At 37.0% G+C, this 26,693-nt stretch overlaps 1 protein-coding gene across 1 annotated transcript in view; it reads left to right on the top strand.

Annotated features, from left to right (window-relative positions):
- The first annotated feature begins 7,655 nt into the window (after positions 1-7,655).
- Positions 7,656-26,693, top strand: part of PPP1R3A (protein phosphatase 1 regulatory subunit 3A) — a 46,707-nt gene continuing 27,669 nt past the window's right edge. Inside the window, exon 1 of the mRNA XM_070423753.1 lies at positions 7,656-8,466. Coding sequence (XP_070279854.1) covers positions 7,682-8,466 — 785 coding nt within the window. The 5' untranslated portion in view covers positions 7,656-7,681. The remainder of the gene's footprint in view (positions 8,467-26,693) is intronic.

The raw sequence follows: 26,693 nt of genomic DNA, 5'->3' as shown, positions 1-26,693 counted from the left end.
TCCTGGATCAGGGTGTGGTCCCGCTGGGGTGCCTGGCCAGCCTGGGTGAGGGGCTGAGGGCCGTTTTCATGCTGGCCATACTCCCTTCAGGGAGGGGGTCCTGCTGGGGTGCCTGGCCAGCCTGGGAGAGGGGCTGATGGCTGTTTGCTCGTTGTCCACAGCCCCTTCAGGGTGGGGGTCCCCGCTGGGGTTCTTGGCCAGCCAGGTGAGGGGCTGATGGCTGTTCGCTGGTTGGCCACAGCCCCTTCAGGGTGGGGGGTCCCTGCTGGGGTTCCTGGCCAGCCAGGTGAGGGGCTGATGGCTGTTTGCAGGCTGTCCAAGCCCCCCAGCAGGGACCCTCACCCCATGAGGGTGTGGACAGCCTGGGTGAGGGGCTGATGGCTGTTTGCTGGTGGGCCACAGCCCCTTCAGGGTAGGGGTCCCTGCTGGGGTTCCTGGCCAGCCAGGTGAGGGGTTGATGGCTGTTTGCAGGCTGGCCACAGCCCCTTCAGGGTGGGGGTCACCCCTGGGGTGCCTGGCCAGCCTGGGTGAGGGGCTGATGGCTGTTTGCAGGCTGTCCAAGCCCCCCAGCAGGGACCCTCAACCCATGAGGGTGTGGCCAGCCTGAGTGAGGGGCTGATGGCTGTTTGCAGGCTGGCCACGGCCCCCAGCCACCAAAGCTCCCAGTGGAGGCTGGCTGGAAGCAGGTATCTAGGGTTTATTTAGCTTCTATAATTGAAACTTTATTGCCTTTTGTGGAGGCCACAGCCAGCCAGGGCAAGCAGGAAGCTTGGCTTCCTCCATCGCCCAGGCAACCAAGTTTCCAGCTTGCTTCAGCTCCATGGCTGCTTGCCGCCATCTTGGTTGGGTTAATTTGCATATAGTTGCTCTGATTGTCTAGTAGGCGTGGCTTGGGCATAGTGAAGTTATGGTCAATTGGCATCTTTGTCTTTTATTAGTGTAGATAAACATGCCATTGATTTCTGAATATTAACTTTGTATCCTGCTACTTTGCTGAATTCATTTATTAGTTCTAGTAGTTGTTTGGTAGTATCTTTAGGAGTTTTTTATATCCAATATCATGTTTACATCAAATAATTACAGTTTTAATTCCTCCTTTTTAATTTGGATGCCTTTCATTTATTTTTCTTTTCTGATTGCTGTGGCTAGGACTTCCAGTACTGTATTGAAGAATAAGACTGATAAACATGGAAACACTTCATTGTGTTTTAAGGGAAACATTTTTATTTTCTGCCAATTGAGTATGTGGGTTTGTTATAGGGGCCTTTATTATGTTGAGGTAAAATCCCTGTATTATCACTTTGCTGAGTGTTTTTATCATAAATGGATGCTGGATTTTATCAAATGCTGTTCCTGCATGTATTGATATAATCATGTGATTTTTATCTTCATTTGATTTATGTGATGTATCACAGTTATTGATTTGCAAATATTGTACTAACCTTGCATCCCCAGAATAAATCCCACTTGCTCATGGTGTAAATCTTTTTAATGTATTGCTGGATTTGGTTTGCTAATTTTTTATTGAGGATTTTAGCATATATGTTTATCAGGAATAATTTTCTTTCTTTGTAGTGTCTCTATCTGGTTTTGGAATTAGGGTAATGCTAGCCTCATGCAAAGAGCTTGGAAGTATTCCTCCTCTTAAATATTTGGAATAATTTGAGAAGGCGAGGTGTTGTTTCTTCTTTGAATGCTTGGTAAAATTTTCATGTGAAATCATCTAGTCCAGAACTTTTGTTTGCTGGGAGGCTTTTGATTACTGTTTCAATTTCATTAGTTGTAATCGGTCTATTCATGTTTTCTGACTCTTTCTGATTCAGTTTTGGAAGATTGTATGTTTCTAGGAAATTGTTCACTTTGCCCAGGTGTCCAATATTATGGCATATAGTTGTTCACAGTACTTTCATACAATCCTTTGTATTTCTGTGATGTCAGTTGTTATTTCTCCTCTTTCATTTCTAATTTTTTTAATTTAGATCCTCTCTTTTTTATTATGATAAGTTTTGTTAAATTTTCATCAATTGTATTTATATTTTCAAAGAACTAGCTCTTGGTTTATTGATTTTTTGTATTGTTCTTTTAGTCTCTATGTCATTTATTTCTGATATAATCTTCATTATTTTTTTTCTTTTACATACTCTGGGCTTTGTTGTGGTATTCTAGTTCTTTTGGGTGTGTGTGTAGATTGTTTAATTGAGATTTTTCTTGCTTCATGAGGTAGGTCTGTAAAGCTATAAACTTTCCTCTCAGGACTGTTTTCACTGTGTCCCATAGATTTTTGGTTATTGTGTGTTTATTTTCTTTTGTGTCCTGGTAATTTTTGATTTTTTCATTCTTCTCATTGTTAACCTAGTCATTGCTTAACAACATGTTTTTTAGCCTAGATATGTCTTGATGTTTTTCAGTTATTTTATTGTTATTGATTTCTAGTGTTATTGATTTCATTGTGATCAGAAAAGAGACTTGATATTATTTTAATCTTCTTGAATATTTCAGATGTATTTTGTGTTCTAACATGTGATTTCTCTTTGAGAATGTTCCATGTGCACTTGAGAAAATGTACATTCGCTGCTTTGGGATGAAATAATTTATAAATATAAGTTAAATCCATCTAGTCCAGTGTATTCTTTAAGTTCACCATTGCCTTGTTGATTTTTTTGTCTGGAATACCTATCCATTGATTTCAGTGGGGTGTTAAAATCTCCTACTATGAGATTTTATGTATTGCTGTCAATATCTCCTCAAATTTTCTTTATAAGTTTAGGTGCTCCTTTGTAGGTTACATGTATGTTTACAAGGGTTATATTCTCTTTTTGGATTGATCCCTTTAGTATTACACAGTGACCTTCTTTGTGTCTTGTAATGGTTTTTGTTTTGAAGCCTATTTTGTGTGATATAAGTAATGCTACCTCAGTTTATTTTTATTCCATTTTCATGGAATATTTATTTATATTCTTTCATTTTATGTCTCTGTGTACCTTTGTTCTGAAGTGGGCATAGAGAGCATATATATGGGTCATATTTTCTTTTGTTTAGAGCATTTTATCCATTTATATTTCATGTTACTATTGCTAAGTACTCATTTATTGCCATTTTATCCTTTATACCTGTGTGTACCTCTCTCTTTCTTTATTTTTTTCTTCTTTTTCTTAAAGCAGGGCCTTTAACATTTCTGGCAATTGTGATTTGGTGGTAATGAACTCCTTTAGTTTTGTTTGTTTGTTTTGTGTGTTTTTTCTTTTTGCCTAGAAACATTTCATTTGCCTCCAGTTTTAAATTATAGCTTTGCTGGATGGAGTAGTCTTGTTTGTAGTCCTTACTTTTCATTGCATTTAATGTTTTATGCCAATCCCTTCCGGTTTGAAGTGTTTTTGTTGAGAAATCAGCTGACAGCCTTATGAGATGTCCCTTGTAAAAACATACCTATCATTAGCTTGCTGCTCTTAAGATTCTTTTTTTATCTTTAACCTTTCCTACTTTAATTATGATGTGTCTCGGAGTGCACCTCTTTGGGTTCATCTTAATTTAGAATCTCTGTGCTTCCTCAACTTGTATGACTTTTTCTTCACTGAGATAGGGACATTTCAGGCATTATTTCTTCAAAGAAGTTCTCAATCTTTTGCTCACTGTCTTTTCCTTCTGTTACTATGATGATACAGGTATTTTTATACCTGATGTTGTCCCTTAGACTTCTCTTATTTTTAAAATATTTCTTTTTTTTGTAGCTCAGCTTGGATGCTTATTGTTATTTTATACTCTCACTGATTTGACCCTCTGCTTCATCTATCCTGCTATTGATTTCTTCCAGTGTATTCTTCATTTCAAAAATTGTATTCTTTTCTGACTGGTTCTTTTTTATGGTTTCTATGTAGTTTTTAATGCTTACTATCTCTTTGTTTAAGTTCTCAATGAGACTATACATTTTTCACTAAGGTTCTTGAGCATCCTTATAAACATTGTTTTAAACTCTGCATCTGCAATCTTGCCTGCTTCCAATTTATTTAATTCTTCTTCTGGAGATTTCTCTTGTTCTTTCATTTGGGGCATATGTCTTTGCCCATTTTGTCTGTGTATATTAGTTAGGTTAGCTATAACTCTCAAGCTTTTTATGTTGGCTATATTACGTAGGTGTCTTGTTGGCTCAGTGGCACAATTTTCCAGATAACCTGAGCTCTATGCTCCAAGAATGTTGTAGTTGTGTCTTGATTGTCTTTGGCCCCTTTGTGGGTGGAGCTAACACCTCAGGCTGGCTGAGTGTAAGGATAAATCTTGAACACTGTGTATGAGTCACTCTGCAGGAGCTGCCCTTGAGGGAGAGTTGTTCTCAGCAGGGTCCGGTGCTTGCTGGCATCCCCCTTTCAGTGTGCTGCTTACGTGACTAGTTGGATTGAGCTCTGGTGTGTTCTGAACATCACCACTGGTTGTGTTGGCTCTGGGTCTGTTTGGGCAAGACTCAGGTACAGGTTGATTTCACACATTGTGTTTAACTGGCCGTGGGTTACCTGTCTGGAGCTACATAGCTTTACGCTGTTTGTGGCTACATCTACTTGGCCTTGGCATGTGTAGTAAGGGCCAATCTGTGTCCGATAGTCAGTTTCCTCCAGCTTAAATGTGGGGACAGTTCTATAAAAGGTCCTAGGCTCCCTGAGGTCAGCCTCCTCCTGTCAGCTACTCTTCCTCCCCCTGAGGTTGCCTGGTCTTCCTCCAGAGCCTTCTGAAGGAAGACTGTAGAGTGGGCTGTGGCTGGTCTCAATGCACAGACACTTCCACAGTTCATGACCTTGGTAGGGCAGGATGACCAGGGTAGAGAGAAAGGGCTAGCGGATCTCCTACTAGAGCATTGCACAGTTAAGCATTCAACGAAGGAAAACTGGCTCCTATTCCAAAGCCAAACCACTCAGTCTCTGCCAGAGTCTCTAACTCTAGCTCCCACAGGAGCCATATGTTCAGGTTGGCTCAGCCAGGCATTTGCTCTGTAGGAGCAAGCTCAGCAGGGCAGAGCCACCCTGACTAGGGAGGACAGATTTTTAAAAATCTCCAGTTGAGGGTGGTGCTGGCCAATCCTGCAGGAGGAGATCAACCACTTTGTTCCGGTCCCAGATAATAGCCTTTGAGGGACACACACTCTAAATGCCCCAGCTCCAAGCAGCAGACCCTCCCCCCTGTATAAGTGAGCTCAGCAGGGAATGGCCACTGGGACTTGGGAGGACAGATCCAAAGAATCTCCTGTGTGGGTTGGTGCTGGCAAGCCTGGGGAGGACAGCAGGCACTTCTTCCCTTCCCAGGACAGCAAGGGCTGAGCTCACAGGGGAGGTAGAAGTTGCACACCCCACAGTCTGATTCCCAGACAAAAGTTTTTCTGAGTGATACTCTGGTAAAGTCCCAGCTCTGCTCAGTACTCTGATCTCTTTTCATGACTTAATGCACAGGGCAGGTCCACAAATTGGAAGGACAGGGCGAGTGATTCCACAAGTTAGAAGGGGGGCGCTGGCTGTGTCCTCAAGGTGGGGAAGAATGGTCCTATTTCTAAAGTTACACAGTTCGGTCACTGCCCGTGTCTTTGCCAAGAGCTTTTTCAGAAAAAGAGCCCCTAAGGTCCTTGCTTAGTACAGCCAACAGGCATTTTTTTGCAGGACCTGAGCATGGGAGAGTGGTGTTGCCAGCAGTTAGAAAACCAGGCAGTGTGCTCCACAGGCTGGTGTTATAACAATAGGAGTGCTCAATCCTGGGAAGGTGGTATCTGGGTCTCTAGCAGACCCTCTTCTCTCCCAGGCAGCTGAATCTCCACTTATTTTCACCACCTGTTTCTATGTGGGCTGCTATTCCTGGTTTTGTTTCTCTGGTTTTATTGAGACTCCATGTATGTGAGGAGAGGGAGTTTTGCAGCCAAAATATCTTTCTGGCTTCTTAGCCACTGCACATAGGTGTGGGGGCTAACCCTTTCCATGTTTCTGTCCTTCTTATCAGTCTCTGGTGGCTTCTTCTTGTATATCCTTGGTTATAATACTTCATTTCAGCTAGCTTTCAGTTGGTTGTTCAGGTTGATGGCTCTATAATTTATCTGTAAAAGCTGTTTGGGGTGAGGAGCAGGTGACTGTGGCTTCCATCTACTCTAATAGCCATCTTCGACTCTCAACAAATATTTAAATTTTTCAGTTGAAGAGAAATTGAAAAAAAATCTTGCTCATGGCTAACATTTCAAACAGTACAGATGACTTTCACCAGTTAACTGCCACTATATTTTTAATTTAATTTTTTAAAAAAGGTCCGCTGCTTGCGTCTATAGATGCTTTTGGTGTACAAATGGTTAAACTGAAATACATGAAAATTTTTTCCTACAACCCTCAACTGCTGTGGTTAGAGATAACCACTGATGATAACATCTTAGATCTTTCCAGGAATTTTTTATGCACATATATGTGCACTTTATTTTTTCACTTAGCCATTTATTTTAGTTATCTTTTCCTTTCAACACACAAAGTGTTACTTTTTAATGACACTCTATCATATGGATGTAATATTATTTATTCAGTTACCTATTGGATATTTCTAGAGTTTTTTTAAAAGTCTGTTATAAACATTTATCTTCAATTACCTCTGCATACTTATCCCATACTGATAGGACATATTTCTAGCTGGAGCATTCTGGGTCAAAGCATATAACATTTTTATAGGTTTTTACTCAATTGCTGTCCCCAAAGTGGACTTTAAAATCAACACAAAAAAAATTAGCATCTAAACAGGCTGTTCACCCTTTAAAACTCACATTGAACTCCAAGATGTGAGTAATTTCTGTTTTGTGGGCATAAAATGGAAATTTTCCAAAGATGAACATTTTATTCTACATAAATATTTTACTCGTGAGCAACACTTAGCATTGCTCACTTATATTTTCAAGTCAATAACATATAACTTGTGTGTATTTTTCCATGGATTAAAAAAATGTACTAATGTTCAAAATAATGTATTTAACCAAAGACTTGGTCTGGACATTGACTCATGCTATTTCTTCCACTTGGAAAAACTACCTTATTTCAATCCTGCATGTCGATGTCTTTCCTGCCCTTCATGGTTTAATTTAAATGGTACCTTCTCCATTTAAGTCATGTTTCCTTCCTTAGAATTCCTAGCACTCTTATCTGTTTTATACTTCACATTTTACATAAGTCCCTTACAAATGGTAGCTATTATTATCATTAGGTACTGAATATTTTCAGTTCTATAAATGTTCTGATTCTCCCCTGTAGTGCTTGCCTGCTCCAATGGATTGGTTTAGCTTAAACTGCATATTCAGTGTTGTGATACTACATTTATTTTCTTTTGAAATAAATGGGCCTGGATTTACTTTTTACTAACAACTGAATAAAATCATATTTTTATCCTTGAGTTTTAGATTTTCTAGCACAGCTAAGTGTCTCTTTGGAATTCAGCTGATAAACACATTAACTTTAAAACTAAGAGGTAACTTTGAAACATACTGGTGAGAGTAACATGGATGTTATCATATTAATGGCCTTTGGAGGCAAGCTGGCATAGTTTACATGTCAACGAACCTATTTATAGAGCTGACTCCTTCTCTTAATGTCAACTGTAACGTTACACTTATTTTAGCCTCTGGATCTCGAATATCAGCCTTCCTAGTTGTATAGTTCTCTCTTATTTGATATTAGAGAGCCCAATGGAGCCTTCCGAAGCACCCAGTCAGATTAGCAAAGATAACTTTTTAGAAGTTCCTAATTTATCTGATTCTCTTTCTGAAGATGAAGAAGTTAAAACTACTTTGAAACCTGGTTTCTCCCCTCAGCCTAGGAGACGAGGTTCTGACTCCTCTGAAGATATGTATCTGGACACTCCGTCTTCGGGTACAAGAAGAGTTTCATTTGCTGACACCTTTGGGTTTAATCTTGTATCTGTCAAAGAATTTGATTGCTGGGATTTACCGAATGTTTCAACCAATTTCAACCTAACCAAGGACATTTTCCACCAGGAAGAATATGTTTTATCTCCACTGTTTGACTTGCCTTCTCCGAAAGATCTTATGCAGCAACTTCAAGTCCAGAAAGCGATATTGGAGTCAGCGGAGTATCTTCCCGGGTCTGCAAGTATAAAGGGCATTATTCGAGTTTTAAATATTTCTTTTGAGAAGTCAGTATATGTGAGAATGTCCTTGGATGACTGGAAGACACATTTTGACATTTTAGCAGAATATGTGCCAAATTCATGTGATGGAGAGACTGACCAGTTCTCCTTTAAGATTTCATTGGTTCCTCATTATCAAAAAGATGGCAGTAAAGTCGAGTTTTGTATACGTTATGAAACTTCTGTTGGTACATTTTGGTCAAATAATAATGGCAAAAATTATGTGTTGGTTTATCAAAAGAAAGAACAAGAGCCAAAGCCTGTGAAACTTACGGAAGAAGTTCCTAACAAACAAATAAAAGGCTGCTTAAAAGTGAAACCAAGGTGAGAATACATCTTACATTCTTTACTCTTTAAAATCTTAAAGTTTTTATGTCATTATTTCATGGGCTGTTAAGAGATTGCCATTCTGTTTAAAAATATACTGCTTGTTATGTATGAAACAATGCTGTTAGGCCTTAACAAGGTCAATGCTATTTAGATAATAGCACTGTATTATCTCTCCTGCTAATATAAGAAAAAATAGGGTATAATTTAATAGTTGGAAGGGGGAATGCAATGTGTGTATCGCTTAACTAATGAGATATAAATTCCTTCAGTTGAAACTATGGGATCCAGATTCTTAACATATGAAACTATTTGTCACTTAAAATCTATTTATTTTCAGCAGTTTTGAAATGCCTTTGTTTTACTTCAAAACATTTCTGATCAATATAAAAGTGTGTTGCAATGTACCTAGGGCTCAGAAATTTTTAGCCTTCCCCTAAAAGCTGCAACACATTTTTGTTTGGAGTGATACATTTTAAGTTAAATCATCAAAGCTATGATTTTCATAGTGAACTAAGAGCAACACATAAACATATGAATGATGTATGAATTACACATAAAACATCATAATATAATTATAATCCAATGTTACATGGAACACGGGTAGTATAAGGTAATAAAAGTAAATGGAGCAGAATTAAAATAAAAACAACTAGAAATAAAAATATTCAGCTTTATAGATTAGAGATTTGAGCTATGACTCCCTCATTAATAACCTTGCTCTTTTATTAATATGCAAAAAAGAAAACTGGCATTCAGATCTCTTTATTGTAGAGTTGGGTAATTTCCATGACACTGGGTCAGCAGTAAAACACCGAGGAGGAGACAGATCTCTTCGGCTGCGCAGTGTCCCAGTGGGAAAGTCCGCAGTGCTCCCCCAGCCACAGGCAAATGTTGGATTGTCTTCTGGGTTGTCCAAAGATCAAATAACTGCGACAGAAATAGTATAATATGATGAAAAGGGAACCGCATTAAGGATTCTAAACAAAATTAAATAAAAACCTAAGATACGATGTGGGACATGTGTAACATCTTTGTGCTTTCATGTTCTGATCTAAATGTGTAATTCTAATGCATTAATGAACTAAATATAAAATAGATGGAAGCGATTAACCATATAAAATATTTCTATTTTCCTTATCCTTTAAAGTCATTTGAAAGATTAACTTACTCAACTTTGTGAATTATGCCAACTTTCTTAGTCTAAAGAAAACTTTCTCAGACTTTAACTGATGTTATTGAGAGAAATCATAATCTCTGCATGTGCTGAAATAATAATTTAGATGATTATGAAATTACTCAGCAACATCTTAGCTATATAGAAAAAAGTAAGCTCAACACTATTTAACAAACTAATTTTTATACATAACCATTTATGTGTTAAATACCTTCAAATGAGATCGTCACCATGATATTTATTAAATGTGCTACAACTTGCTCTATAGAGGAAAGCAGATTTTAGAAAAGGCACATCCTTATTATCAAAGAGCTCATAAGAAAAGCAATGTTTGACTTGGGATTTTTGTGCAAATTAAAGATACAGTTTCAAAATGACAAGAAATACATGCTGAACTATGGTATATAGAAGGGATCTCTTTGATAAACCAAACTTTCATCTGCTATCAAGAACAAATGGGCACCTGATAGGCCTAATCTACCCCAGTCACTATATTATTGGAACTTCAAGTATAAGATATGTACAACTATATACAGGGAGGGTCAAAAGTAAGTTTACAGTTGTTTGTATGGAAAATAATAAAATAATTAATAAATAATAACATAAGAATAAACTCTGTGCCCCACCCTGTATATATATCCATAAACACATTTGTATTCAGAACAGTAATCATTGGATTCATAGGGGACACCATTCAAGTTTTTATTTATTTATCTATTTATCTTTATTGTTGAAAGTATTACAGATGTCTCCCTTTTTCCCCATTGACTCCCTCCCACCAACCACCAGGCCAACATTGCTTTGGGGGCAAACCTGAGAAGAACAAAACCACAAAATAGTCTGAAGGCTTGTAAACTTTCCTAATGATTTATAAAAATGGGGAAAAAAATCTCTCTCCTTCAAAACTACTAATACATTGAATGCACGTCTATAACTAACTTAGAAACCACCAACATCAACATCATTCCAGCCACGTTTTGAAAAGAGGCACTTGCCTCTGGAGGAGGCCTTCTGTGCTGTTTCAGTCCAACATGAGTGTTTACACCTGGTTTATATGACACTCACGAGGAAGTGTACGAAGGAAGTCCTGACAGGTCCGTAGAAGAGAATGTCCCGTTACAGAATGTTTATGCAGCTTTTCCATGATATAATTGATATGCAATGGAGTTTCAAATATTCCCAAAACTCACACAAGAGAGCATTACCAAATTTTTTAATGAATATTACAAATGGATTTCATTGTGAAGAATTTGGTTAGAGAAAAATACCACGCTGTATTAATGCTATTTTACAAAATGTGTATTTAGCTAAAATAAAAATGAACTGATACTTATTTAATAAATAATTATAGCCTCTAAAATATCCTCCTCCCCTAAAAAGGTTACAGAATCTAAATGGGCCTTTTTAAAACAAAACAAAACAACATTCCCACACTTTCCATGTAGCTTACTTTGGAGGTCACTTGCTTATGAAGATAAACAGAGAAGGGAAATGTATGTGAATTTTAGCTTCAGGCAGTCAAGTAGATTCATAATAGTGTACAATATAAGTCAGAGTTAAGATGTATATAAAGTTGTCCTAATGTAGAGAGTAACATCTCACTTGAATTCCTGTTAATACCAAGGTAAATTTGCTATCAGGGTCTTGGAGATTGTATCTTCTGAGAATGTCAATAATCCCTTCTAACACGTTCAGAATGAACCGTGGGAACGTGTTTAGTGAGGTAGGGTTTCAGTTACATCGATCACCCTGGGCAGTAAGTCCTTTCTACAGAGATTTTAATTTTTTTTTTCAGATCAGACATTGCCTATTTTCTTTGGTGTAGTTATCTATTTTCTTTGATGCTTGTTAATCGATCCACTTTGGACAAAAAGAAACATCATGAGGGAGCAGAAAGCAGAGTTTGTGACTCATATGCATATGACTGAGAGCGGCCCAAAGGCAATTAATTGCACCAATAAGTCATGCATCATGAGATACATGATAAGTGTCATCAAATACATGGCACTCAAGTATGTGCTGATGCACTAAGCAGATTTCTGATCTACACCTCATAGGCTTTATTCCAAAGAAATAAGTGATATTGATATAATTTGCATTAAATGTACCTAGATAAGTAGGCTAAAAGTAGCATACAGAAGCAGTATAATAACCTCAAAGTTAAAACTATGGACTTCAGCCTGGCTGGTGTGGCTCAGAGGTTGAGCATCGACCCATAAACCAGGAGCTTATGATTTGATCCCTAGTCAGGGCACATGACTGGATTTCAGGCTCAATTCTTAGGAGGGGATGTGTAGGAGGCAGCCCCTCGATGATTCTCTCTAATCATTGATGTTTCTATCCCTCTCTCTTCTTCTCTTCTTTCCTCTCTCTGAAATCAATAAAAGCATATTTTTTTAAAAATTTTGGGCTTCCCAGTCAATCATATCTGGATTTGAGTCCAAGCTTTACCACATGCTGGCTGTGTGACCTTGAGCAAGTTAAACTTCATTTCCTCATCTGTTAATTAGGAACAATATAATATCTCATAGGGGTTTGTGAGATGCATGACATCATATTTATAAACTTTTGACACAGTGTCTGGCACATAGTAAGCTATCAGTAAATATGAACTGCTGTAAAAAGACAAGGCTCAATCTAGCTTTAGGTGGATCTGAAACATCCCAGAAGGGCTCAACCTGCCCAAAAGGTCCTTTCCTCTTTCCTTTCAGGGTTCCAAAATTTTCAGCTGTCGAGAGCCATTTCCTTGTCTCTTGCAGAATTTCAATAAATAAGCAAAACTATTTGAACTGCAATTTTTCTGAGATGTGTGTCACTTTCTATCTAGAACATCTTAAAGTTGGAAGAGAACTTAATGATTATTAATATTTCTATATTTAATAGATAAAACGATGGAGGACCAGATCAGAAAGGTTAAAAAGCCATTAATTTTGCCTTTAAAAAGACATGTGCAGTATTAATCCCAGTAAATGTATACTGACTAGCTATGTGACCATGGGCATAGTACTTAATTTCTCAGTCTTAGTTTACTCATATGTAAATGGGGTAATGATGCCTGATGTTGCGATGATTAAATTAAAATGAGATTGTATTTTTAAGGTTTTCAGTACATTTGGGGGCATATACAGAATAGTCATCAAAAGCCAACTATAATCTTATTCAGCTAATTTCCTGATTCTTGGACCTGCATTACTTCCCAGACAGCACAGCTATCCTTGTTCAGGTTCCAAAACTCATTTCACTCGTGTTTGGGTGTCAGGTACTTTGTTGTTAGGCATCAGTATCCACGTAAGAAGCATGGCGGGAAATATGATCCTGTGAACACAAAGAGAGGCCCCTAGGGAAAGGCCTCACAGGGGGATGAAAGCAGAGAGTTGGAGAGAGAGAATACCCAAACCAAGCTCAGATTCTTTGGATACACAGTGGAAGCCATGGATAAAAAATGAAAAAAGAACCATTTATTGTACATTTAGAGTTTTCTAGAATGTGTGATCTGTAACTGATCTTGTGCGTTGGGTAAGAGCATTACTTTTTCAACATCTTTTTTTCTTCCTTCCACCAGCTGCTCTATGTATGTTCCCAATAATTGGGTACATAGACTAACTTCATCTGGTTTGTATTTTAGTAAGTGAAACCAATTTATTATTTTAAATAAAGAAACTGCATAATATAGGTGTTGGATGGTATTTATAACTTGGCCAGGTGAGTGCAAATACGTTTCTGAAAAAATTTAATGCCAAAGAAGAAATTTGATCAGTGGTCAACTTTTTTTAATTGAGGAGTAGAACTGGGTACATTCAAGAATGGGAGAGAAATACTTTCTAAAGCACGATTTTATGATTACAGAGAGTTTATATTGCAGGGTGGTAAAATCATTAAAAGGAGGCCAAGGAAAGCATTGGAAAATGGGGCATAAGATACGGTCATGTGGCATGTTCCGTCAGTGCCATTGAATTGTGAGACTTCCTTAATTTACACTTGCAGTATCATCTGGGATCCTGGAAATAGTCCAAATGGGTGTAAATAGCCCCAGGAGGCCTTTAGGGCTTCATGTATTCCAGAGCCACCTTGTTTTGAGTCCACGCTAATTGTGGAGGGACTTCTGTGAAGGCCATATAGAAACATAAAACACAGCTGCATAGGCCCCAGCCAGAGGACTGTTTGCAAGCTGCCAGCTGGTTGCAGAAAGGAGCCAAATAGCTCAGTGTTTCCTTGGAGATCGACCAGGGTTTCATGGTTTTCTGTTTTTTAAAAATTCATACCATTCAGCCTAGACTTTCCCTGGAGTACTTGTGAACCTTTTCTGAGAGATGAAGAAGGTTTCTCTCAAGCTCGAGCTGAAGAGAATCACTATGGACATCATGCCTGACTTGGATCCTCTGGGATCTCTCTAAACCCAACTTTCCACCCAAAGCCCATCTGCAACCGTAGAAAATGGAGGAGGGCTCAAGAACTCTGAGCCAATAAAGCTCCAGACCAAAAACAAAACAAAACACAAAAAACCAAGATTGTGAAGTGGGACACAGTTTGATACCATCTTCCTATTCTGCTGACTGTGACTCATCACTGTTCCAAGTTCTTACCCCAATGCCTCAACAGGAGTAATGTAAGGGAAGTGACCTAAATGACACACACTTGAGGTGGGCCTAATTGCCCAGTGTCCTGTCAAACATAAAAATCCTCTCTACTATGATACCTCACTTTGAAACTATGCCTAAAAATATAATATACTAGAGGCCCGTTGCACGAAGAGATTCGTGCAATAGTCCTTCCTTCCCCTGGCTGCTGGCACCGGTTTTCCTCCGGCACCCGGGACCCATGCCTTCACTCCAGCCGCAGCGGAGAAAGCAAGCCTGGAAGCTTCTCCACACCGGCCGCAGCAGAGAAGGCAAGCCTCTTCAGTCTTCAGTCTTCGCCCAGGCCAGAGCCTTCAATCTTTCCTCCGTGCCTGCATATGCAAATTAACCACCATCTTTGTTGGGTTAATTTGCATACTCATCCTGATTGGCTAGTGGGCATAGCAGAGTGACACCAATTTACATGGTTCTCTTTTATTAGTATAGATATGGATATACACACATGTGTGTGTGTACATATGTATGTGTGTGTTTACATGGATATATACCCAGACATATATCACACAAACACACACACATGTAAAATTCCCCCTCTTTAAAGGCAGACACCTCTAAGATGTCAGCAATGTCAGGAGCTATCCCTACCTTATACTCAATTAAGGTTGTTGCACAAATGGGCTTTGATGTTGGATTGAGACCATGGATATGGATAATTCAAGAGCAGAAAGCACTATGAGGTTTCAGGCAGATTTGAGTACACAATTATGGTAAAGGCTCTGTAGAAGCCTGAAGACTCTGAGAGTATGGAGTGAGTGTGTGTGTGTGTGTCTGTGTGTGTGTGTATGTGTGTGTGTTCATTTGAGGGGAAGGAGGACTCAAATGGAGGCATAATGGAAATAGCACAGGCTTTAAAGTGGAGCAGATTCGGATTTTTATTCTAACTACTGTCAACTCGGATAAATTATATTTTGTATCCATTTTATTCAGGAGTAAAATAGGGATGATAATTTCTACTTGCCAAAATTACTATAAGAAATACTTAAATATATATATATATATATATATATATATATATATATATACACACACACACACACACACACACACTAGAGGCCCAGTGCATGAAATTCATGCATTTGGGGGAGAGGGGGTCCCCTCAGCCCGGCCTGTTCCCTCTTGTAGTCCGGGAGCCCTCAAGGAATGTCTGACTGTGGGGAGCGGGTCTAAGCCATCAGTGGGACATCGTTAGTGCTGCCACGGAGGCAGGAGAGGCTTCTGCCACCGCCGCTGCACTCACCAGCTGTGAGCCTGGCTTCTGGCTGAGCAGCGCTCCCCCTGTGGGACTGCACTGACCACCAGGGGCAGCTCCTGCATTGAGCATCTGCCCACTGGTGGTCAGTGTGCATCATACCAACTGGTTGTTCCACCATTTGGTCTATTTGCATATTAGCCTTTTGTTATATAGGATATATATATATATATATATATATATATATATATATATGTCTCCCAGTAGTTGCTGAGAATTTGTAGAGCCTCAAAATAGCATAGGTGATAAATTCTACATTTTAAAATCTTGTGTTGGCAAGTCATATGCCCAAGATTAATGGAGAAATGCTTGTTTCTCTCAATATTATTTCTGCTGCCATGACCCAGGATAATATAAATAGTTTCAAAATTAGTTATGTTATGGGTTCAATGTTTTTAGTCAATAATCAGGAAAACTAATGTATATTTATGGCATTGCTTCTATGGGGGAAAATATTTCCAACTTTTAGTAATTTCTGGATTATAAAAGATTTTGAAACATCACCTCATAAGTTGGACAGTAGGTACTTTTTAAAAAACATTTATTGTTTTTATTTTCATTTAAATTTCATTTCATGAAAATTTAATTTTTATTTCTTGAATGCTTAAAAAATGTTTATGTTTACTGATAATTTTTTAAAATATACTTTTATTGATTTCAGAGAGGAAGGGACAGGGAGAGATAGAAACTTCAATGATGAGAGAGAATCATTGATCGGCTGCTTCCTGCACACTCCTGTTGGGGATCAAGCCCACAACCAGGGCATATGCCCTTACTGGGAATTGAACTGTGACCTCCTAGTTCATAGAACAATGTTCAACTGCTGAGCAACACTGCCCAGGCTGTTTATTGGTGATTTTCATCTCATTTTCTATGAACTGATTGTTCAGATTTTCTTCCAGTTTTTTAAAAATTATCTTTATCATTGAAAATATTGCATATTTCTCCTTTTCCCCCACTGACCCCCTCCACTCTACCCCACAAGGCCTTCACCATCCTATTGTCTGAGTTGATAGGTTATGCATATATGCATATAAGTTCTTTGGTTAATCTCGTCCCTCCCCACCCCTCTACCCTCCAATATTCCTTCCCCCCACCTCCAATCTGTCAAACAACAAAAAATTCTCTATATCTATGAGTCTGTCTCTGTTCTGCTTGTTTATTTTGTATATAGATTCAAATGTTAGTAGATATGTATTTATTGCCATTTTATTGTTCATATTTTTTATCTTCTTCAAGAAGACCCTTCAGCATTTCATATAACACTGGTTTGGTGGTGATTAACTTTTTTAGCTTTTCTTGTCTGGGAAGCTCTTTATATATCCATTGATTCACTTTGAATATTTCTTACCATTCCTTTCTGGCCTTCAAAGTTTCTTTAGAGAAATCAGCTGAGAGTCTTATGGGAGCTCCCTTCTAGGTACCTAACTGCTTTTCTCTTGCTGCTTCTAAGATTATCTCTTTGTCTGGAGTTGTTCACTGGATGTGCTGGCTTCCCAGGAGGTACAAGCCAAGGTCAGCCACAACCTGTATTCTTCCCAGGTCCACAAGGCATAAGCAGCAAAGTGCTCTGGAGATGGCTGCTTCTTGTGCTGGGCTTGGAGGTTCCCCAGCAAGGCCAAGCTGTGAACCAAGGCCAGCACTGCTAGTGCCAGGCCTGGGGCCACTTACAATAGGTATGGCACTCCCTGATGCCAGATACTTCTTGTTTGAGAGATTTTAGGAAAATCTGAAGCCTGTGCTAAGATAGGCCATTCCTATGGTAAAGCCACTGAAAACAGCTTGGGTGGTCCTGAAAATTGGATGGGGTAGGATCTCAGGGAATCACCAGGGTAGGGCAAACAGTGTGAGTTAGGTTGATGGAATCTCAGATATGGCACACACCTGCTGGCTCTGTGGGGAGAATGGCTCATCAAAGTAACAATGGCCCTGCCAGCACTTCTTTCTGGGAGAAAGTTGCCCCTCCAGCTCTCATCTTACCCTGATGCCAAACAGTTCAGTTCCTACCCTTAGGTCTCTGGAGCCTTTCAAGCTGCTGCCCCAGTGCTGGAGCTCAGAGAGAGTGAGTCTGAGTAAGTCTGAGCACAAAACCTTTAAGAGGAACTGCCTGGGAGTATAGCAGCCTCAGACTCCCTCCTCCATCCATGCTGGTTTTTACAACCAGGAGTTATGGGGAATTCTCTTCCTGGCACTGGAGCCCTGAGCTGGGGGGCCTGATGTGGGACTGAAACCCCCATGCTCCTCAGGGGGACCACCACAGCTGAGATTACCCTCCTCATTTTTATCCACCACATGTGGATGTGGGACCAGCCCTTCCATGCCTCAACCCTTCCTACCAGACTTGATGTGGTTTCTTCTTAAATTTCATAGTTGTAGGACTTCCATTCAGCTCTGTTCCAGATGGTTCTGAATGACGGTTGTTCTGTAGTTTAGTTGTAATTTTGATGTGGTTGTGGGAGGAGGTAAATACCATGTTTACCTATGCTGCCATCTTGGCAGGAAGTTGACACTAGGCACTTTTTTAAAGTAAAGTATGATATGGTGCGGGTTTTTTTAAAAAGTTGTTCTTCTTAAAGTGGTTCTTTTGGACTGAATAACTGAGTTGGCTATGCAGAATTTCACCTTATTACTCCTCTACAGAATATCTATGAATAGGAGATAAAATTGCATTTTATATAAATCTTTTCCTCCAAAAAAATACATTATATACCATTGCATTTCAGCCATTCCACTGTTTTAAGCATTCTCTTTACCTTACCACTATATAAAAAAGTAAAAGCTCCTCAGAATATCTCTCAATTGTTTTCACATTTTTATTCTGCTTCTCTAATAGCCTTACTTCATAACTGGCATGGTACTGTTAATAACTGGTTTTGAAACCTTCGTCATACTGTCTTGCTGTTTAAAGGTTTTATAAAAACTAGAAATCAATTGCTAAATAGTTCTGCATCATTTAGTGAGAGCCACTAATTGTACATTAAACAAACCTGTCTTATAAAATTTTACTATTCCCTCCCCCATTAAGTTACTCTGAAAATGGTCTGTATGTGTTGTACAGGAGTCTATTCTAATCACAGCTAGAAGTAGAATTTAACAATGTAAGACAATGATCGTCTTATGTGCAGTTGTGGATTTGAATTTTACTTATCCCTTTTGCAATTTGTGGTAGTCAAAAAGATAAAAATATTTGCTCAATTTATATTTGTAAAGCCTGCCAAATAGTAGATGCTTTTCCTAAGTATATGAAACAGATTTTAGAGCCCATTTAACGTTCATGTGGCATTCTGATTTGTTTAATAAAATTAAGCCATTATACAAACATACCATGACTCAAAATCTATAAGAAAAACTTCAAGCTGATTTTCATTCTTAAAAATTACTGTGGATGTCTTCACACAAATACAAATCACATAGAATCACTCAGGTACATTTCAGCCTCATAAGCCATATGTAAAATGAAGCTGGGCAAAAAATGCACATTTTGCTAATATCTTCTTTTGAGAACGTTTATAAATATTTTCATAATATATTGTTACAACTTAAATCTTTTGAGTATTTATCAATAGAAAAGTTGCACAGATTTTAAAAATCATGTTGAGGTGCCCTAACCGCTTTGGCTCAGTGGATAGAGCGTCGGCCTGCAGACTCAAGGGTCCTGGGTTCGATTCCGGTCAAGGGCATGTACCTTAGTTGCGGGCACATCCCCAGTAGGGAGTGTGCAAGAGGCAGCTGATCAATGTTTCTCTCTCATCGATGTTTTTAACTCTCTATCCCTCTCCCTTCCTCTCTGTAAAAAATCAATAAAATATATTTTTTAAAAATCATGTTGAGGTGTAGCAGAAAAAGAATATAGTCTTCACATGGAATCTTAAGTAGATATATAAAACTACTGAATTTAGTGTAGTTTTAAACATTGTCTCTAATGATTTCTTAACAATATTCATTGAATTGTACTGTGCTAGAACAGCGGTTCTCAACCTGTGGGTCGCTACCCCTTTAGGGGTTGAACGACCCTTTCACAGGGGTCGCCTAAGACCATCAGAAAACACATATATAATTACATATTGTTTTTGTGATTAATCACTATGCTTTAATTATGTTCAATTTGTAACAATGAAAATACATCCTGCATATCAGATATTTACATTACGATTCATAACAGTAGCAAAATTACAGTTATGAAATAGCAATGAAAATAATTTTATGGTTGTCGGTCACCACAATATGAGGAACTGTATTAAAGGGTCCCAGCATAGGAAGATTGAGAACCACTGTTCTAGAAGATACCATCTAAGTTTATCTTTTGTTTTCAGGCAGAATAATTCTGAAAACTACTCAAGCCAAATAGTTATAAATTTCTTAATCATCTCCTTGGAAGATAGTATTCTTCAGTAATGCATTCTATAGGAAATACTGTGCATTTTATGCAGCTATTCATATTGTTCTATGCTTTTAATCTTGTCATTTGTTTCTCTGATTTTCACTCTAATTAAATGTTGGAGTCCTTATCATTATACTTTAAAATTTAGCAAAATTAGCAAAATTAGCCCAGCTGGTTTGGCTCAGTGGATTGAGCATAGGCCTGTGGACTGAAGGATCCCAAGTTCAATTCCAGTCAAGGGCACATACCCAGGGTTGCAAGCTCAATCCCCAGTTGGGGGCATGCAAGAGGTAGCCAATCAATGATTCTCTCATCATTGATGTTTCTATCTCTCTTTCCTCTCCCTTCCCCTCTGAAATCAATAAAAATATATTTTAAAAAAACAAAAATAAAATTTAGCAAAATTATATTGTTTCTATCACTGGTTTTTATTTTTTATGTCAAGTTACCCAATAACTTTAGATTTTTTTCTTTGCGGTCTTAACTAGTAAACTAATAAAAATAGTTTGTAGTATTTTAATGCAGAATTCAGAAACATAGAAACTCATTACCAACTGGATTCTCTTAAGCAATTAATTATACTGTTATTTTAAGGACTGTGCTTTGCCAGGACTAATGCATCAAGAGGAAGCCCGATAGGTTAATAGCAGGCTAGCCAAGGAGCTCTCCCTCTTTAGTTTATAGGACTGAGTAATAGAGGTAGTATTCATGTTATTACTATACCTCCTCTGGTAGTCAGAGACAGGAAGGATACTTTTTTACAAAATTAAAATATTTCAGAAGATTCCTTAATTTATATCTCAATCCTACCTAAAATGATAGCTGTGTTAGAGTTACTAAAACCCTCTTAAACATATAAAAAATAATTCAAAATACTAGTTCCACTAATTTCTAGATATCTGATTTTTAAATCAAATTTTACTCAAACATGTAATTGCATAACTAAAACATTGAAAAGAAATATTGATTAGATTTGTAAAAATCAAATGTAATATAAATCAGCTGAAATTTAAGTTTGTTAGAAGTGCATCCTTTTGCAGGAAGGTTAATACTGTGTCTATAGGCAGAATTCATTTAATATATGTTAAATTTCTTGACTTGCTTGTATGTGTGTACAATTTTAACTAAGCTATTTTTTCTGGTCAATGAATATGTGCAAATCCACTTGATAACTTATTTAGTAAATTGAACATAGGTAGCGGTATGCATTCAAAACATCTACATTTAGTTATCCTTGATGCATTTCTTTTTAAGTGGAAAAAATACACACATATGTATGCATGAGCTTTACTTAAAACTTGTCTTGTGTATACATATGTGTGTATTAAATATAATAAAAACATTCTTCAGTTAGTTTAGTTTTTCTATTATGTTACATTTTCTGTATTAGTAATATGTCAATCAAAACAAACTTTGGCAAACCAAGTTGTTTTTATTTTTATTTTTTATTTATTTATTTTTTTTGGAGATCACAAACTTTATTACCTGCTATTATTGAAGCATTTTTCATCTACCTCAATTTACTAAGTATACTTGGAGTTCTCAAAATAGCATCTAATCAGATGGTCCTACAGCTTTCATTATTATTTGTGAAAGTTCTTTTAAGTACATATTTCACTATTTCAGATTACCTTTTGGTTTTAGAAAATGCTAGTTATATGAACATACAGGGCATTTGTTTCCAAATCTCATAAAAGTCATGTAGTTCAATAAGACCCCTACTCCTATTGTCGATTTATCAATATTGTGAGACTTGCTTTTGCCATTCCATTTCTTTGTTATACTTCCTTTAAATTACCAGTATGTTAGCAATATTTTCCCATGAATTAACTACACCTATGCTATAAAAATAAAAACTTTTCTTAAATAAAAGGGTTTGTATTGGCCGCATTTGCATCTGTTACCATTTATTTATAGGTAACAAAATTAACATTTAGCAAAAGACCTAATGTTTATCAGATTTTTTTGTCTGTAAGGAAGAGGACTTTTGCTATATGGCCCTCTATATCTATTCAGTCAGAATGTTCACAATGGTGTCATTTAAAAAATGGTGGCCTTTCCCTGAACTTTTAAATACCTTAAGTGTGTGCCATCTAGCCAAGTGGATTGCAAGTTCCTTGAGGTCACGAATGGTATATCAGTCTAGGCATCATTACCCACAGTGACCAACTCAGGATTTTGCACATAAAAAACTCTGAAAAAATATTAAAGGCAACTGGTTTTCTCATTGATAATGCTGAGGCCTGGTAAAACAAAGTACCTTCCAAATATTCAGAGAATGAGTTATGTTTATTATAGTTTTAATATTGAGTGCTTTTATTGTTTCCATAATCTTTAAAAATAAGATGCCTCTGGACATCTCCATCTGGATATCCAGGTGTCAAATTAATTTCCATAAAGTCCCAAAACAAAATTACATTTCTCCTACACTCTTAATTCTTTTTCCTTTATTCTACATTTTGTTTAAGATCATAGTCATCATTCCTTCCAGGCAAATAAGAAACTTCAACATAACTACTGGTTTTTCTTTTGCCAGCACCTTTTGATTTCACATTTATATTTTATTCTATGGCTGTGGAGATAATAACTGTTCATTTGATGAAAAATAAAAACCATTTTAAAATATATTGTATGTTATAAAAACAACAGATGAAAAGGAATTCTGTTTCTGCAATAACCACATATTTGTTTTCTAAATTGACTCAAAATTAAATATAAAATTAAACATTTTAACCATGTTAACATCTTGTAGACAATCTAAATTTAGATGTTACTTTCAGTTACCATGGTATCAAGGAAGGATCAAATTGAGGAATAAATTGATAATCTCATTATTGTCTTTCCTCTTTTTTAATGCCTTTAAGGAAATGATTCATTGAGTCACTACAATTTTACTTTTCAGTAATGTCAGGTAATCTTAACATCTCACAGGAAAGAAATACTTATTGGTCAGCCTTTGACATCCATTATGCTATGGTCTAGACCAGGAGGACCAGAACCAGAAAAATACAACAGGCTGAGTAATAAAAGACCAAAGGCAGATACTGTTTGTCCGCTAATCAGAACTGAGTCATTCACTCTTTGTTCTTGCCAGGGCCAGGATCAGGGCCAGAGTTAGTTCTGCTGCTAATATGACACTCACAGATTCTGACACCAGTGGATCTGGATCTGGTTATCCTGTCTGCTTTTTTTTTTTTTTTTTTACTGTATTGACTTCCCTTTTACCTCTACCAGATTCCTCCTATGTACCTAAACATTACCAAGTTTGGTACCACTGTCATCTCTGTCTTTAGATTGCAGTCTTGGTCTTACCCTACATGTAACCTAGAGCAATGCAATGCATCTAAAATGTTTAACCTTAAAACCTACAAAAGGACAGTGTGATCAATCTGCAGCACTCTACTGAGCACTATTTAAAAGTTTTTTTATTTTGATATAATTTTAGATTTTAAAGAAAGAAACAGGAAGAATATGAAGACTTCCCATATTCTTGTAGACAAATGGTTTAAAATTATATAACAGAGGGTTCTAGTTGCATTGATTCTTGTAGGTAAAATCTTTTACTTTTGAAAACTTTAAGCAGTGGTAACTTTCTAGTTTGAAACAAATGGCCTGTTTTGCAGAATATAAAATGCATTTTAAATGTTTTGTGAAAATATTAACAAACTCAATTGCAAATAGCACTAATATCAAGTATATTATAATGCTTTTAAAACTTTTAAAATTGTATTATTTTTATGACAAATGTATATTTTAGGAAATAGCATAAATAATTATATATTTTACATGGTAAAAATAATAACATATCTATAATATAGCTCTTATATTAGTTTTCTTTTTTTTTTTTTTTAATATATTTTATTGATTTTTTACAGAGAGGAAGGGAGAGAGATAGAGAGTTAGAAACATCGATGAGAGAGAAACATCGATCAGCCGCCTCCTGCACATCTCCTACTGGGGATGTGCCCGCAACCCAGGTACATGCCCTTGACCGGAATCGAACCTGGGACCTTTCAGTCCGCAGGCCGACGCTCTATCCACTGAGCCAAACCAGTTTCGGCATATTACTTTTCATTAAGACTTTAACTATAATGTTCCTAATATCCTAAACAAATTTATTGTACAAAACCTAAAGTCTTCACACAAAGTATACATGTATTGTTGAGGTAGGAAAATGCATGACATTTGCAAATAGTTGTATTTCACTTTCTGAGAAAAGTTTCAATGAAGTTAGTTGAAAATTAATATTTCATCATTTATATTTTCTGTTTTCCAATTAATTTTCTATATGTAGACTGGTTCCACTGGAAATGTTACTTTTAAGTCTAAATTAAATATTTTCTGGGGAAGGCTTAGCTGTTGGCTGAGCAGTAATTTGTTGTACAACATAATGTACTTGTCTGTGATGAATTGTAACCTCTGAGGAAATTAATAGTTTGGAAACGTTTTTAAAATTATGTCAGCATGATTATAATGGTCAAGTGTGTGTGTGTGTGTGTGTGTGTGTGTGTGTGTGTGTGTTTCTTTAATTCCTGGGTAATTTCTTAGTCACTTGTACACTTGTAGTAATTTTGGACCAATTTTCTTTCATTTTCTTAATTTTGTATCTATGAGTCTGTAACATTTGTGAGAACTTGCTTGCAAAACCAGGTGATACTTTCATCGCATGTATGGACCAAAGCCTATTGATAACTTTAATTTTATGATATTTTACTGCTACATTGACTTAGTTTGGTTTTCTAATTTAAAATTTTCTAATCATATAAACTTAAGGAATGTATGTTTTAATTCTCTTATTACTATTTCCTAAGTGATATAAAATGACCTTTCATTAGATCACTTTTATACATTGCAGTAAGCAAAGCCAGTCCCATTTCACATGAGAAATTTAGGCAAAAGGGATTTAGTAGATCAAGTGCAGGAAATATATGAGAGGAGAAGCTGGCTTTGTGAATTAAGGTCTCTAAATTTCTGTAGCTCAGACCAACAGTGCTTCAAAAAGCCAATTATTCATGAAGAAATTATGGGGTTTTTAGTTTATATAGAACTCTTCTAGAAAGTTTCTATCTTCAAGCATTAATTTGGATAAGGAATGATATTTATACACATGATATGTTATCGACCAACACATTATGTGCCAAATTGAATAACATATGCTCAGAGGAAAACATACGGGTTAAAGAGCAACAGGCACTAGAGAAGTGATTGTAGTACAGGCTGACCTAATTAGAAACAACATCAAAAGGAATTGAACTTGACCTAGAAATGGCAAAACTTGGGTCAGTGGAGAAAATAGTGGGAGAGCATTCACACAGTAAAAATAAAAAAATTGAAATGGCAGCAAAAGGACAAGTTGAAAGTTTTGTTAATCAATCAGATTGCTTGGAATGGAAAGAACTGTGTGACTCAAACTTGGAGAACAAAGTTGAAAAAGAATTGTACATCTTGGTAGGCTAAAAATTTTGAATTTGAGTCTCTACACGCAAGGACAAAGTAGCATTTTAATTCTATTAATCCAGAAAGAGTATGCTGGGTAAATTAGAATGGAGAAAAAAATATGAATTAGTTTGAATGTAATTGTAAATGCTAACTATAACTTCCCGAAATTTTTTTCTCTTTAGATGAGTTCATTAATTATTTAAAGATTCTCATTGCCTTGAAAACTTCTTATAACATTTATGAATATCACCATAATTATGACTATGTTTGAGTTATATCGTAGATTAAATAATATTTTCTATGTTTATAGTCATTTTTCACTTACTGTCTCTACATATTGGAATTTTAAAACAAAAGTCTTATCCTTTTCCACTATCAATTTCATTTTGAATTCTGCTCTAGGTCATCTTTAACATAAGTAAGTAGATATGAATTATGCCAGAGATTATATATATATATATATATATATATATGTACTAGAGGCCCAGTGCACGAAATCCGTGTACTCAGGGGGAGTAGGGGTGTCCCTCAGCCCAGATTGTGAGAGGGCGTAGGCCATGCTGAGGGACTCTACTAGTACAGGATCAGGGCCGGGGAGGGATGTGGGAGTTTGGCCAGCTAGGAAGGGACCACAGGAGGGCTCCAGGGTGTGTCCGGCCTGTCTCACTCAGTCCCGATTGGCCAGACCCCAGCAGCAAGCTAACCTACTGGTCGGAGCATCTGTCCCCTGGTGGTCAGTGCACGTTATAGCGACTGGTCGACTATCTACCTCCTGGTGGTCAATGCACCTCACAGCAAGCAGTTGATCGGCCTTAGCATATCATTAGCATATTACGCTTTGATTGGTTGAATGGCCAACCAGCTGACCGGATGACCGGATTCTTAGCATATTAGGCTTTTATCATATAGGATATATATACCTATTTCATGAGTGACTTATTATACTACTTTTGTCATACTTAGATTTATTTTTTGCAATTGGTTTCAATCCCAATTATTCCTTCAAAAATTAAGGTTGATATTTTAACTTAATGAAAAAAGATTAGCTCAGGTATTTGAATCTTTACCCTCTTGGATATATGGAAATCACAAGGAAATAATTCTACTAGTATGATTTATTTTATAACACTAATGACCTCAAAATTGAGAGGGTATTGGTCTTTGTTAACATGATATAAAAATAATTATGTCAGCTACAAAGCTCTTATTATGCTCTTTAGTTTGTGTATTGATTGGGAGTAAAAAATCAATAACTGGAAGAAATTAACATAGAATCTTTATACCTTCCACAAATATTTATTGAAACATACTAAGTATCAGGTACTATTCTAAGCACTGAGT

The sequence above is a fragment of the Myotis yumanensis genome, unplaced genomic scaffold, assembly GCF_028538775.1.
Source record: "Myotis yumanensis isolate MYYU_CA2020_CCGP unplaced genomic scaffold, mMyoYum1.0.hap1 SCAF_9, whole genome shotgun sequence".
Classification (NCBI taxonomy): domain Eukaryota; kingdom Metazoa; phylum Chordata; class Mammalia; order Chiroptera; family Vespertilionidae; genus Myotis; species Myotis yumanensis.
The sequence above is the reverse complement of the archived record's forward strand: the minus strand, read 5'-3'. Positions and strand labels throughout refer to the sequence as shown.